Below are 14,087 nucleotides of genomic sequence, written 5' to 3'. Positions count from 1 at the left end.
TCTGAAACCGGGGCTACCCTGGTACAAGAGTCACCTTCGTGATTTCTATTTTCCTAGTTGCCTTTGTGCCCTGGGTAACATCTGTTAACCGGTTAACCATTAGGTTTCACTGGTTAACCAATGAAACAGGATTTTATATCCCTAAGCTGGACCAGCAAAACTTTTCTAGTGTGGATTGGGCCTGTCCTATACCACTCCCTGCAGAAGTCTACAGGGGGATGGAGCTGGAATTAGCCCCAAAACTCAATCTAGTTCTGACCTGTATTATGCCTTGCTTATATAAAATGGATCCCAGCCTGTCCCCTCCATTAGGGTTTTTGAAGCAATAGAAGGTCTCTTTTTCCAGTTGTTTGAGAGTTGTCAGCTAGTTCCTGCTCTGCTAGAGGCACACTAGGTGTGTCCCACCGCATGGTCTCAAAGCCATTTCCATATAAAAGAGCCAGAGGCTGCAGAAAGCATTTGGCTTTTGTTCTTTTCCAAAGGAGCCAGCTGAGGCTGACTGGAGACACCTAAGCCTGCCCCTAAAGCAGCAGTGCATGATGTCAGCTTGGGTGAGTTTAGAAAATACGTACAAAGCGCGAAGGGAGAAAAAAAAAACCAGGCAGAAGCTTTTAGTGGTAAATAAAAGTATTTTTAAAAACAAATTTATTAAAATGTTATAAAAATGTAGACTCAGATTAACACAAAACGATTGCTTTTCCTTAGCTTGCTTTAGGTCCCACCATTCCCCGTCACAGAAAGGTACAAAATATTAAGGCAACCAAAGATACAGTTTAGAAACCAGATAAAACTTTTTTTTTTTTAAAGCTCCATTCATTAAAATGCACAATAGTTACACTGCAAATATTGTAGACTAGACAACACCAATGTTTCCTGTCAGCTATGCACTTGTGCAGCCCCTTGGGAGAGATTCATCTCTCTGCTGATTAGCAGAGCGCCCACAGCTGGGTGTTTTGTTTCTACTGGTGGTGCACATCCATCCATGTGCTGGTGCACATACAATTTATTCTGCACATGGATGGAAAAGATTCAAGGGAACACTGGAGAACACACTGAAGGAAGCAGTCACAATCTGGCATTATGGAAAAATATAAATCAGCTTGTAGCTATTAAATAAGCTAAATAATAGAAGAAAAGAAAATGGCTTGGTATTGGCTAGTATTTTATAGATCATCTTTCCCCTATTCAGACATATGAATGAACAACTTTATACAAAAATATAACCTCAGACTGGGCTGGCAGACGTTAGACATTGCATTAATTTATGCATTCATTATTCTAGGCACTAATGGCACCAGGCCACACCCCTTCAGAGTCACTCCTCCAGTCAGCAGAGGATGAACAACAGCCCTCGCTAGCAACAAAGAGAAGCGGGTTGCAGCAGCGCTTTACGGGGAGTCGGTGTAAAATCCAGTTTTCCTGGAGGAGGTAAGGGGTGCGTCACAAGGAGGGAGAGAGTGGGGGAAGAAGACTGCACTCTATTCAGAGAAATGGAAAATCACAACACAGAAAGTACCATCAGGTTCCAAGAATGCACGAATGCCCGTACAGAGATGGGCTGGGTTCATTGAAACCAGCACACAAAGGTATCTGCAACACAACACAACACAAAGGCTGGCAGCAGAGCTCCCGAACTGAGTCCTGGGGTTCCCCTCTAGGAAAGGGTGTGAATCCCTGAGGATTTCCTGGGGGCCCAGACGTCTTCGATGACAGTGACTGCTTAGCAAGAGGGCTGCCATCCTCTTTGGTCTTTGTGGGCTAGGCACATCCAAGTGCAGCTCTTGGATAACAGTACCGGTAATATTCAAAATAAGTGGCAGCTGAAAATTCGGAACAAAATCTCTGTGGCTGAGTCCCCTGCAATCCGACTGTGTCCCAGGGCGGCCCAGAGGTAACAGATCCCCACAGTTACAGACAGAAAAGGGGCTATTTCACACTTGTGCTTCAGAAGCTACTTGGCAGACACACCCACTGCCGGGCTCGTGCAGCATTGCACTACACAATGGGCTGTGCTGAAAAGTGAACAAATCCCCATACCCTAGTGGAGGGGCTCTTACCGCTGGGCTGCCTGCGTTTGGAACTGTGAGAGCACCGGGGAAATGGGGACCTTTTAATGGTGCAGCCGGAGGAGAGGAGCCCCCAGGAGTTAGCCGGCTCCCGTCGTGGGAAGTCTGTAGCAAGAAATGCCCGGCAGGCTGAGCCAGTGCTGCCCACCACCCAAGTGGCGCAACTCCATTCTGCAGGCAGGGGCCTGTGAGTGCTCAGCCACGTGGGCCCAGCAAGTGGAAGCCTCTGGCCAGCTGGGGGAAGTAGCAGCAGCCAGGAGATCCCAAGCCACAGGAGAGGAAACAGAGCCGGGTAACTGCCGAGCCTGGCCGTGTTTTTGAGAGCAGCCCATGTCTGCACGCGCCTGGAAACAGTCCTATCACAGGTGCCCACTTCTCTATTGTTTAGCTGGGTGGTTTTTGTCTGGCTCTTTTATTGCTTCTCTGTGTTGCATAATTAATTTTACAAGAATTAAATCAATGAAGGTGCTGGGGTATGACTGGGTAATGAATTACTTCACAATGTTAGAATTGGACAAAGAATTATTCTGTAATACTTGAATATAATGACTGGCTAAGGTAGAGCTAAGCAGGACTCAAGTTTCACTATATAAATGAGCATCCAGGGAATGTCTTTGGACCCAACTCCACAACACAGACAGCCCCAAGATCCAAAACTGCTGGACCTCAGCACCCTGCTAGTTTCACTCTGCAGCAGCTGAAGTCCCCAGAGATCCTAACCCTGACTGGCATCAAGAAAAGTTCCTCTCCCTTACCGAGAGTGGCGAGAGAGCACTGTATACTTAGCATGTGCTTTCTGGTTTGGTACCGGTTAATAAATAGAGCTTTGAGATCTGACTGTGTAAGGCTCTTTCACTAGTAAAAAGATCCTGCAAATCAGCAGATGAGTATGCCCTGAGTCTTAGGACCTGGGAAAGGGTGAAGGTGTCTAAATCAACCAGGTTACGCCTGGAGCCTGAGGAATTGGATAACGGTGGGTGGCTAACACCAGTAGCCCTGACAGCGAACACGTAAATGTGCAGCATGGTCTGGAGAGAATTCTCACTCCTGGCAGGCTGCTGCCAGTGCTCTTGGTTGATGGAAATCGGGATGCCCCTGTTCACCTGGAACGCACTGGCTGGCTGTGGCTGGACCACAGGGGCTGAAGAAAGGGAGCCCGGGCTGCGACATTCACGTGGTGCTTTGGTCTGCTAAGGAAAGGGAATTTCCGCCGTCCAGCCCACTTGGGAAGAGCAGCGACTTTCTTGGTCTGTGCGGAAAGGGCTGCAGCAACGTTTCTCGCACGCGCCGCCCAGCTGCAGCCCGGACACACTCACAGCATCTACTTCTCCTCACCCCCGCCGTACATGTCGGCCAGCTTCTTGAAGCGGCCGCCCCAGTCCTGCAGGTAGTCGTAGTCCTGGTCCTGGTCGGAGGCGGAGGAGTTGAGGGAGCTGAGCGAGGCTGCCTCGGAGCCGCTGCCCTCGTAGTCGAACACCAGCAGGGAGTCGTAGGGCGGGGCTGTGGGGTCCGTGTCGGCCGCCTTCAGGTTCTGGGGGTGGGAAGGAGCGTTAAATCGTGAGCTAGAGCAAGCGCTTCACCCTACCTGGAGCTCCCGCTTGGGGGATGCCCTGTGGAGAGTCTCAGGCAGACTGGACATGGAGGTTTCCCTGAATCGGCCCTTTCTGCACCCCACTGTACCTGTCTCACAGCCAGCAGCCTCTGTACCTGCCCTGCGCCCACCGGAGCTGGAAGGCTGTGCTGCAGAGACTCAGCTTCTCTTCGTAAACCTCTAGCACCCATGGCCACGAGGAAACCCATCACACCACGAGCTGCAAAGAGGTGAGGGGATCTCCCCGGAGCTCTGTCTACACGGGGTGTATTCATAGCTGCGTGACTGCACTGCACATGGGCAGCTTAGCCCAGTTTACACCAGGGCTGGTCATGCTTGGACAACCCGTGTAACCTTTGTGTTCTTTGGGAGCCACCTTTGACGTTTGGCCTGACACACTCACTTACACATCTCTCTTTTGTGATCAGCAAATGGTTTGACTGACGTGCTTGGCACATCTGCTCAGGTTTGCAAAGGCTGCTACATGGCCACTTCCCACTCATGACGTGGTGAACCAACGAATCAACTGGCACAGTTCGAGAAGGAGTCTCGAGCAGTGCAAGATGGTACACTCCTAAGGTACAAGGCTGGCAGGATCTGGCGGCTCCCTTTCTGCGTGTGACTGAGGAGCGGCTTCCGGGCATTCATGCGATCTAGCTGGGTGCAAGGGCTCCACATGTGGTTGTGCGGATGGTAACAGCCCCTGGAGGGGTTTTCTGCTTGCTACCAGGAAGGCTTTGTGAAGGACAGGCCAAGACAGTGAGAAAAGGAGGCACAGCAGCCCCACAGTTCCAGACTGCATCCCCAGAATCCCGTCTCCCCCCTGAGCCCCATGGAAGGGGGAGGGAGACAATTTAGCAGGGCAGCCCAGCTCCCCAAGCACACTCAGCAAGGATACTGTCTCCCCCAGTGTTTCTTAAATGGTGTTCCTTAGCACACAGGTGTGCCAGGAAGAACTAGAGAATTCAAAATGGCCACTCTTAAAGGGGCAAACGACTTTTTTTTTTTTTTGGCACAACAAAAAAATCCTTGGTTTTACTCAAAAAAAATTATTGTTTGGTGTCCCTCGGTCTTAAAAGGTTTAAGAAACACTGGTCTCCCTTCTCTCTGTCCTGTGGGCCTGTCGCCCTAGGCACCCTGCCCAGGTGTCTGGATGTCTCAGAAGCACCTGTATCCAGTGCACCCTAGTTCTGCATGCAGCTGCAAGAGGACCGCAGTGCTGTCACCAACGGAATTAACCGCTGAGTTCCCACTTGTAATGATGGCTATCAGACTGCTGCTCAGGGGGAGAGCAGGGCCGTGCATCACACTCTGAAGGTGGCCAGTCCTGAGCTGCGGGAAAGAGCTCCCTCCTCAGCACCTGGCACAGAGATGCCCTATGCCCAGGGATTTCAGAGTCTGGAGCTTTAGCTGCAGTGCCCCTACTGGGCACAGAGACGCAGCCAGAGAGATCCCGGGGCAGGTCTAAGGAAGGGCCTCAGCACCGCACGGCCTGCAATGAGGGATTCTGCTCCCAGTCACAGCAAATGGGAAGCCGTGCAGCCCAGAGGCTCTGCACAGGCGCCGAGTAACGCCCCGGACCCTCTGCCCACCAGGAAGGAGGAGCCAGGCCGGTCTGCCAGCCCCCTCACCTCGTCGATGAAGTTTCCGATCTCATCAGGGTTGGCGGGGCGAGGCCGGTACTGCGGGGCAGGCATGAGAGTGGGGATGACGTCGTTGCGGGTGACCTCGGGACGAGCGTCCAGGCCGCGGCGCAGCTGGCTCAGATCGTAGTTCTGCAGGAGAGGGAGAAGCGATGGGTCATCAGGAAATGGGAGCCAGGGAAAGCCAGGCTGTTCCACAAGTCGCAGCAGTGCCGGGCTGTAAAGGGGATGGCCTCTGCCAGAGGCAGGGTCCATATTCAGGCGTTTCCCCCCCCCCCCCCCCACACACACACAGTGACCCCACCACGGAGCCTCCCTCGGGGTCTGTCCGGCACGCAGCCCTGCACTGGGGTACCTCGGAGAGTGGCTCTGTACAGAGGCCTGCAGGGAAGCAGTTGCTGAAGGGTGACATTGGGACATGGTAGAGAGAAGGGGCAGGAGGTGGGAATGCTGAAGACTCGGAGGGAGTTGGCTTTGCGTCTCCTCATTCCTGTAAGGAGTTCATGGCAGCAAAACCAATGCTACTGGCCACGAGAAGCCAAGGGCAGCATTGCCGGGGCCACGCTGGGGAACTGAGCCCCCAGAGGCAGGACCACGCTGCAGGCCCTGTCCTCACGGCGCGTGGGCCCACGCGCTCAAGGTGCTGAGCAAGTCACGCTTGGTCTGTCCCAACGGCTTTGCCCGCCACGTGCCAAAGAAGGGGTGTCAGAGCTGAGGGTGCAGCTGGCCACCAGGGCCGGACTTAGCGCAAGGCGAGCAAGGCGGTTGCCTTAGGCCCTCCACTTTCAGGCCCCGCACTGCTTAGCACCTGCCCACCCAACCACACACTTGCTGCCCTGGCTGAGCCCCGCTGTCAATGTGCCACGTTGAGCCCCCCGAACTCTGTGGCCAGTCCTGCTGGTGACCAAGCAAAGGGTCAGGGCCAGGGCAGAGCTACTGGCAGAGCTACTCCTCAGAGCGAGAGGCTGGACCATGGGGGCCCTGGTTCAAAGCTTGGCAGTGCCACGGACCCACGGGGACACCCCAAGCTAGGCCACGTGACCTCAGGCCCACATTCCGTGAGCCTGGCCACGGTGGAAAAATAACCAACCCTGTCCATGCACTGGAGTCTAAATGAAGACAGCAAAGCAAAAGCCTCAGAGCTCCACCCACCTGGTCTTCCTCGCCGCCGCCCTCCTCGTCGTAGTAATAGACGTTGTCCCGGGTCTCGTCGTCCGGCAGCAGCAAGGGCTCCTTCACCACCTTCCTCCGCCGCACGAAGAGCAGCAGCAGCAGCAGCAGGACTAGAAAGGGAGGGAAAGCGGGGCCATTTGTAACAGGCGCTCACTGGCAGGGCTCCGGGCTTCTCCCCGGGGTGCAGGAGCTCCGCTTGCGGTACTCACTCAGCAAGGCGAGGATCCCCCCGAGAATCCCCAGGATGGCTGGGATCCCCATGCCGCCCGCCATGGCGGCTCTCCTCTCGCAGTTCCTGGCCTCCCCTTCGCAGTCACACACCTTGGCCTTGACCGTCGTCACCTGGGATTTCCCCTGGTTGTCCGTCAGCTGCAGGAAGATGTTGTATTCCCCGGGCTCCAGGGTCTTGGTGAGCTGTAAGCCCAGGCTCTTCCCTGCGGCGAGAACAGACTTAGGGCTGGAGTCAGGAACCCTGCCAAGGGACAGGATCCTGCAGGCCTGGCACGGCAGTTTTGTGAGAGAGCACCAGCCCTTCAAGGGCGGGGGTCCCTGCCCCAGCTCTGCGGGTGGGGAGACAAGCAGCACCCGCCATGGCCCTGTGGCTCCAAGGCCCTTTCACGAGGCAAACGCAGCAACCAGACGGGCCCCCTTCTAGCCCACGGCCCCTGGGCCCCAGCCCAGGCGGAACGCGAGCGCGGAGGGAGCTCCCCCACAGCTGGCTGCTCTGCGCTGCAGGGGCCCGGCCCCGCTTTGCAGCAGGACAAGCCAGGAAGGGGCCCAGGGCCCAGCCACTTACCCCCTTGGTTCACAGTTGCTGTCCAGTTGGAGCCGGAGCCGTGCACCAGGTCGGCCTGGAAGGGAGAGGTGTTCGGGGGCAGGTCCGGGTCCACGATCGCCAACTGCTGGACCACCGGGTTCCGACTGCAGATTTCAAACTCCCGCGGCTCTGGCACCGGCCCGTTGTCATTCACGTCCTCCAGGGTCAAGAGCAGGGTCCCCGTGCCCGTGGCCGAGGGCTGCCCTAAGGAAGAACGGCTCAGTGCAGGGGTCTGGGCACGGCACGGCGCCCGGGAGAACCCTGCTGCTCAGATGGGCTGGAGGCTGGGCTCACCCGGCCTTCCACGGGGCCCAGCTGTAGTGAGCGTTGCCACAGCTCTCTAGCCCGTCTGCCTGTAAGCAGAGGGAGGCCACGTGGGTCCTTAGCCTCCACGTCCTGGCCACACCCCACTTGTTCCCCATGGACCCTGGACTATTCTACAGGGCAGCCAGGGGCTCTTCCGTGGCTCCCCAAGCTGGGCAGCAGCGATCTCTCCCCTCGGAGGAGCGGCAGGGCGGGGGAGGAAGGCGCGAGTACGCCCAAGGCGAGGTTTTAACCCGTTTCCCCAGCCAGGTGCCGCGGGAGGGTGGTGCTGCAGCCGGAGAGTGGGGAGCTCGCCCTGCCTTCCAACCGGCCGCACAGGCAGCTTGCTGGGACGGAGACGGGGGCCCGGAACAAGGGGACGCCGCGTGTCCTTACCGGAGTCCACCGCCAGGACAATGGCCTTGTAGGTGCTGTTGGAGACAAAGCTGCCCTCCCTGTCCAGAGGGAGGATTGCCGTGATGATGCCGTTTTCGGGGTTGATGGCCAGCCACTTGGCAGGGTCGCTCCCCATGCTGTACCTGGAGGGGAAGGCGGGCGGGCGTGAGAAGGGGGGGCCGGAGGGGCTAGGCGGGGGGCCCCTGCTCTGTGCCCGCAGGGCATGAATGTGCCAGTTTGAGAGTTTAAGGGGGAAATGGAGCAAACGGCCACGCGTCCGCCCCTGCAGGGGGGACAATTCACGGCGGGCGCTGGCCCAGGTCCCACTCCTGCAGCCTGGGCAGGGACGCAACTGGACTTCCCTCCGCCCCCAGGGCTGTTCCCTCCCCGCCCCCAGGGAGAGAGGAAGGGCACCAGGAGCACCAGCAGAAAGGAGAGCGGGCGATGGGCAGGGTTGGGCATGTCCACGCTACAGCGTTATGACGGTGTCAGTCGACATTCAGCCAGCGCGGCAACTACAGCTCCCTCCCCTCCGCGCTCGCGCCTTGTCGGCGGCACAAGCACTTCTACTGACGCAGCGGGCACTGAGCCCAGGAGCTCTGCAGCCCTGGGGCTGACAGTGGAGACCCCAGCCACGGCGCAGCAGCTGGGAGCCCCCGGCAGAGCCCACAGGAGCCCCGGCCACGGCGCAGCAGCTGGGAGCCCCCGGCAGAGCCGACAGGACCCCGGCCACGGCGGAGCAGCTGGGAGCCCCCGGCAGAGCCGACAGGAGCCCGGGCCACGGAGGAGCAGCTGGGAGCCCCCGGCAGAGCCGACAGGAGCCTGGGCCAAGGCAGAGCAGCCGGGAGCCCCCGGCAGAGCCGACAGGAGCCTGGGCCAAGGCAGAGCAGCCGGGAGCCCCCGGCAGGGCTGACAGCCAGCAGGCGACGGCAGCGACGCAGTGTCCATATGGCCCCTGCGCCACCCTCCCCCCATCGACCGAAGGCTCCCCCTCGTGCAGAGCTGGCGTGTGCTCCCCTTGGGGGGAGCCATGTTGCGGTGGAAACAGCGTTCGCTGCACACTGCCGTGCATCACCTAACTCGGGAGTGCAGAGCCGGGCGTGGGGTCGCCAGGCCGCAGCCGATTGGCCTGGATCTGCAGGCAGTTTAGCTCCAGAGCTACGTCCCGGAGCTGCCGGGTGAGCCGGGCAGACAGCCACCCCACAGGTTTCCAGACCCAGCTGTCACACCTGCAGGCAGCTCGTGCCAAGTCAGGTCTGAGCTTTGCCTGGGCAATCGCCCCACTGCTCAGCCCGGAGAATTTCCCTTTCGCGCCTCTCAAGAGAGCAGACCCGTCGATCAGAGGGGGAGTTTGCCACACTCGGACCCCCCCTTCGTGCCTGGCTCTCCCCGGGCCCAGGGGACACAGGAAGGCCACGCACAGGCCGCGGGGTGTTCGCTCTGCAGCATTTCTGGGCTGATTTGGGGTGGCCTGGCCTGGCCTGGCCGCACAAGTCGGGGGCTGCTGTGCGCTCAGTCCCTGGTGCCGTGCAAGGCCTGGCCGCAGCGTTCCTGCCCTTACGTGATTTTCTGATTCGGGTTCCGATCCGGGTCCCGGGCCGTGTAGGAGGTGACTTCCTGTCCCACAGGCAAGTCCTCCAAGACCACGGCCCTTTTGACAGGTGGATCAAAGACCGGGGCTTCGTTCACGTCCTCAACATCGACCGTGACGGTGGCGGTGGAAGTCGGGAGAGGCACCGAGAAGGGAACTTCGTTCCTTGCGATCACGTGCAGGACAAACTGCTTTTGGGTCTCAAAATCCAGGCCCTGGCAGGGAGGCAAAGCGGGGTCAGCTTCCCAGGAGAGACGCCGCCGAGCCCCGCTCAGTGCCTGCCGCGGGAGGCTGGGGAGAAGTCACAGCGAGGAGCCACAGGGAGGCTACTGGCCCTGCCCTTGGAGAGAGGAGGCACTAACCCACCAGCAGGCTGGCCCGGGGGAGGCCCCTCGAGAGCCCAAAGCCTTTTGTCCAAGGCCCCCAAGCCTCCCCCGCTGGGCTGAGGGGATAAGGAAACTCTGCAGCTCCCAGGCCCCTGGTTTAACCCTCTCACCGTGCGCCCACCCAGGATGAACACGGGTGGCACATTGCGGGGAAGTGGTGCAGCCGGGGACCCCGGGAGATGGCCCCACCGGCCAGCAGCCTTTCAAAGCAAGTCCCCTCAAGGTGGGGGGGGGGGGGCAGCACTGGGTGGCTGCAGCTCACCTGGGCCGTTTTCAGGAGCCCGTTGTTGTTGCTGGGGTCTGTGCTGACGGAGAACGCGCCCCCCTCGTTCCCTTTCACAATCTCGTACACCGCTCTCCAGGCGGGAGAGCCCTGCTGGTCCTTGTCCGACACCAGCAGCCGGGCCACCAGCACCCCCACTTCGTTCTCCGGCACCGCGGCGTTGTACTGCAACAGAAGGGACAGGCTGGGCTGCAGGGCACCCCCCCACATGTGGGGATGGGGGAGCCAGTTATGGAGCAGCCAGAATCCGACCCGCTCTCCAAACAGCAATGCCTGAGTGCCCAGTTTCTCTGGCAGAGCTGGGACCCCCACACAGCGGCCGAGTGCAGCTCCTGGACTCCAAGGTGGAGATCCCAGGCCAGAAGCATCGGTGTGGTCCCCAAGCGGCTGCACGCTCCTCAATGGGGCCTACATCAATGTTCCCTCAAATTCTCTCCATCCATGCGCAGAATACTTTTTGTTCCGAGCACTGCAGCACATGTGGATGTGCACCGCCACCGAACACAGGCTGCCGGCTGTGGGTGCTCTGCTACTCAGCTGTGTGGCACCTGAATCATTCCTGGGTGGCCGCCCAAGCGTTCAGCTTAAGGGACACTGCCCTATGGCACATCACACCAGGGCAGGGGATGGAAGGGCGCCTTCCAGCCACAGGAGACAGATGTAAAATCCCAGGTAATCAATTAACCAGTTAAACGTTAGGTTAACCTGACATTTAACCAGTTAACCAGCTAAGCGAGGTCTGGGTCAGCAGCCCCCAGCCTGTGGGGCTCCCGCTCCCAGCCCTGCACTGGGACTGGCTCCTGGCTTCCAGGGCTGGCTACTCAGACTGGCTTCCAGGGCTGGCAAGGAGTTCCACAGATTGACTGTGCGCTGAGTGCAGAAAAACTTCCTTTGGTTTGTTTTAAACTTGCTGCCTGTTCATTTCATTTGGTGACCCCTAGTTCTTATGTTATGGGACCAAGTAAATACCTTCTCCTCACCACCCATGGTTTTATAGACCTCTATCCTATCCCCCCTTAGTCTCCTCTTTTCCAAGCTGAAGCGTCCCAGTCTTATTAACCTCTCCTCACACGACAGCTGTTCCAAACCCCTCGTCATTTCTGTTGCCCTGTGCCCCGTGCAAACAAGCAGGAGAGCTTCCGTTACCGTGAGCGGTTTGAACACTGGCGGGTTATCGTTGGCGTCTGTGACTTCAATCAGCGCTGTGGCTGTAGCCGCGAAGCCCTTGCCTTCCATGTCAGTGGCCAGGACTATCAGTGTGTAGTTGGGGGTCGTCTGCAAGTCACAAGAGTCATTTCTGAGTTAGGCGCCGGAGGGCACGTCAGGCTGCTGCACTACGGCGGGGAACTGGCTTTGGCGGGTCAGCCAGCAGGTGAGACAGGAGGGGTGCGCTCCGAAACTCAGCTGTCCGGCAGCACCACTATTCCGGCTACGGCTGCCCGGTCTGGGGCATTCCAGCTGCTTAGCCCAGCGGTAGCGAGCGAGGAAATGCCCTTCGATTCAGCAGGCGCGCTGTCCCTGTGCCCCCGCTTCATGTAATAGCTCAGCGATAGCCGAGGGCATTTTAAGCCTTCGCTTGGCTTCACAAGGGCTTGGGGTTTTCACCCCCCGATCTGGGCTCAGACAGGAGTTAGCTCAGTTTCAGGTTCCCCTATGTGTTTGGAAGGGGGTTTCCTTTAATCAGCGGAGTTCCCAGCGCAGCCCCCCGGCTGGACTCTGGCTCAGCAGCAGCGCGTTGCTACAACCCAACGGGGCGGAGATGCGTGTCCGGGGGCTGAATTAACTGACCACGTCCCAGCAAACGGGCCTCGCCCTGGGGCTAGTTTCTAGCGCTGCCAAGATCCCATTGAACCCCCCACCCCCACACTCGCCCGCCAGGCACACGTCATCAGCCTCAGGCTGGCTGGCAGGGAGGTCGAGCCTGGCACAGGCGCCAAGGGGAAACAGTGGAAGTTTGCCAGAGACATCCAGGAACGCGACCCCGATTGCACTGGACACCCGCCACTCCCAGCGTGCCCCGGGGCGGAGATCGCACGTCAGATCCGAGGGCCTCCCTCAGCGTGCGAACGTGTCGCACGGCCCTGCTCCGACCCGCGCTGCTTCCCCACTCCCGCACTCACCTCCCGGTCCAGCCCCGTGGCAATCAAACTGATGATGCCTTTGTCACGGTCGATGGTGAACATCTGGGCTTGGGGTTGTGCGGGAATCTGCTCCTGGATGGTGTACACAGGCACCCCGTTGTAGGTGTTCACGCTGTCGTCTGCATCTGTGGCCGTCACCCGCATCACAGAGGTCCCTGGACACAAGGTTACAGCAAGACTGTCCAGTTACACGGGAGACGATTCTCCAGAACAATCCCGCCTGGGCCTGCCAAGGGGATCGGGGACGGTGCCTCGATCAACCACGAGGCATCTCCCGCCCCCCCAACGTCGACCGATTCTTCTCTGCAGCCCCAGACAGAGGAGTAAAAGTGTAAGCGCCCGGGCCAGGGCGTCAGCCCAGAGCCATCGATCTCACCGGGCGAGGGAAAGAATAACGCCCTAGGAGCCTCTCACAGGGAACCAGGCCTCCCAGTCTGCAGCCACATTTACTGCTACCGGATTAGCTCCCTGTTCTCTGCCGCCCCCATCGCCCGTGTCTGCACCGAGCGCCGGCTCCCCGCCAGCCCCAGAGCCTTATGGGAAGGTAACTGGCAGTGTCCCCTGTAAGCCGGGCGCTTGTGCGGCCGCTCAGGAGAGAGTCCGATGCCGCCCAGCTGATTAGCAGGGCCCACGGCTAGGTTTGTGTTCCAGTGGGTGGTGCACATCTGCACATGCACATAAAATTATTCTGCACATGGATAAAAAAACTACAGGGAGCCTTGGGTTCCCGTGGGTCCAACCCCACGATGCCGACTTTACTGCAGGATTGGGTGGGCTGGAAGGGGAGGCAGAGCCTGCTCCAAGCCCAGCCATGGGCAATAGCAGCACGGTGGGGACAAGGCGCGTCTGTCACTGGACACAGATTTTAGCCCCTTTGGGGTTATTCTGGGATTTCAATTCTCCGCTGCAGAATTCTCCCAACACTAGCACGGCCCTCGCCTCTCCCGCCTGGGAGGGGAGCCTCCGACGCCGCATCTCAGCCAGTGTCTCGCAGGGTCTCCGTGCACCCACCTGGCTTGGCTCCTTCTTCTACGGAGCCGGTGAAGACCTGCTGGGTGAACTGGGGCTTGTTGTCGTTCTGGTCGGTCACGGTGATGATGATCTCCATGGGGTCCTCCACGGGCAGCCCGTTGGCAGACACCGCGTGGGAAAAGAGCTGCAAAGCCAACGCCGTGAGTAAGCCCCGCGAGGCCTGCAGCCGCCTGGCCACGAGCAGCCAGCAGCCCCGCCCCGCCCAGCCAGGCCTCCCACAGCGACAGCCCAGGCCTGGCTGGCTTGGCCGGAGGGGACTTGCTTTGATCTCCCCACTCCGGCTGCCCATGCCCACGGGGTCTGAGCTCACAGGCAGGACAGGCAGCCCACCCGGCCTGGGGAACGCTGCCCGGCTTAGCCTGAGCCCAGGGTCTTCCAGCTCCCTCAGCGCTCCCAGGACAATCGCTGGCTGGCCCAGGGACACTGGTGTCCTGCTACCCGGGGAGAGGCCACGCTGGGTTGCCCCACCGTGGGGACTTGTGGTTTCTCCTCCCCGCTGGGCCAAACCCGCATCAGTGCTGGGCACGGAGCCCCCCGCCAGCCCTGCTCTGCCCCCAGGGCCCAGGACGAAGCGCCCAGCCAAGCTGTGGAGAGGGGAAGGAGGAAGGGGGAGATGCTGAGCATGTCTCCAGGCAGCCGGGGCCCTGCTGAGGCGGCGAGCCGGT

General features: G+C 59.3%; 1 protein-coding gene across 1 annotated transcript in view; it reads right to left on the bottom strand.

The window, feature by feature from the left end:
- Window positions 1-609: 609 nt before the first annotated feature.
- Window positions 610-14,087, bottom strand: part of LOC102455872 (B-cadherin) — a 41,993-nt gene continuing 28,515 nt past the window's right edge. The window contains exons 6-16 of the mRNA XM_075939800.2: window positions 13,402-13,546; window positions 12,370-12,545; window positions 11,396-11,524; window positions 10,229-10,414; window positions 9,551-9,795; window positions 7,990-8,132; window positions 7,270-7,494; window positions 6,683-6,907; window positions 6,453-6,583; window positions 5,289-5,432; window positions 610-3,597 (exon numbers count right to left, since the gene is read on the bottom strand). Coding sequence (XP_075795915.2) covers window positions 3,388-3,597; window positions 5,289-5,432; window positions 6,453-6,583; window positions 6,683-6,907; window positions 7,270-7,494; window positions 7,990-8,132; window positions 9,551-9,795; window positions 10,229-10,414; window positions 11,396-11,524; window positions 12,370-12,545; window positions 13,402-13,546 — 1,959 coding nt within the window. The 3' untranslated portion in view covers window positions 610-3,387. The remainder of the gene's footprint in view (window positions 3,598-5,288; window positions 5,433-6,452; window positions 6,584-6,682; window positions 6,908-7,269; window positions 7,495-7,989; window positions 8,133-9,550; window positions 9,796-10,228; window positions 10,415-11,395; window positions 11,525-12,369; window positions 12,546-13,401; window positions 13,547-14,087) is intronic.

Source organism: Pelodiscus sinensis, chromosome 12 (assembly GCF_052426305.1).
Source record: "Pelodiscus sinensis isolate ZL-2025 chromosome 12, ASM5242630v1, whole genome shotgun sequence".
Classification (NCBI taxonomy): domain Eukaryota; kingdom Metazoa; phylum Chordata; order Testudines; family Trionychidae; genus Pelodiscus; species Pelodiscus sinensis.
The sequence above is the reverse complement of the archived record's forward strand: the minus strand, read 5'-3'. Positions and strand labels throughout refer to the sequence as shown.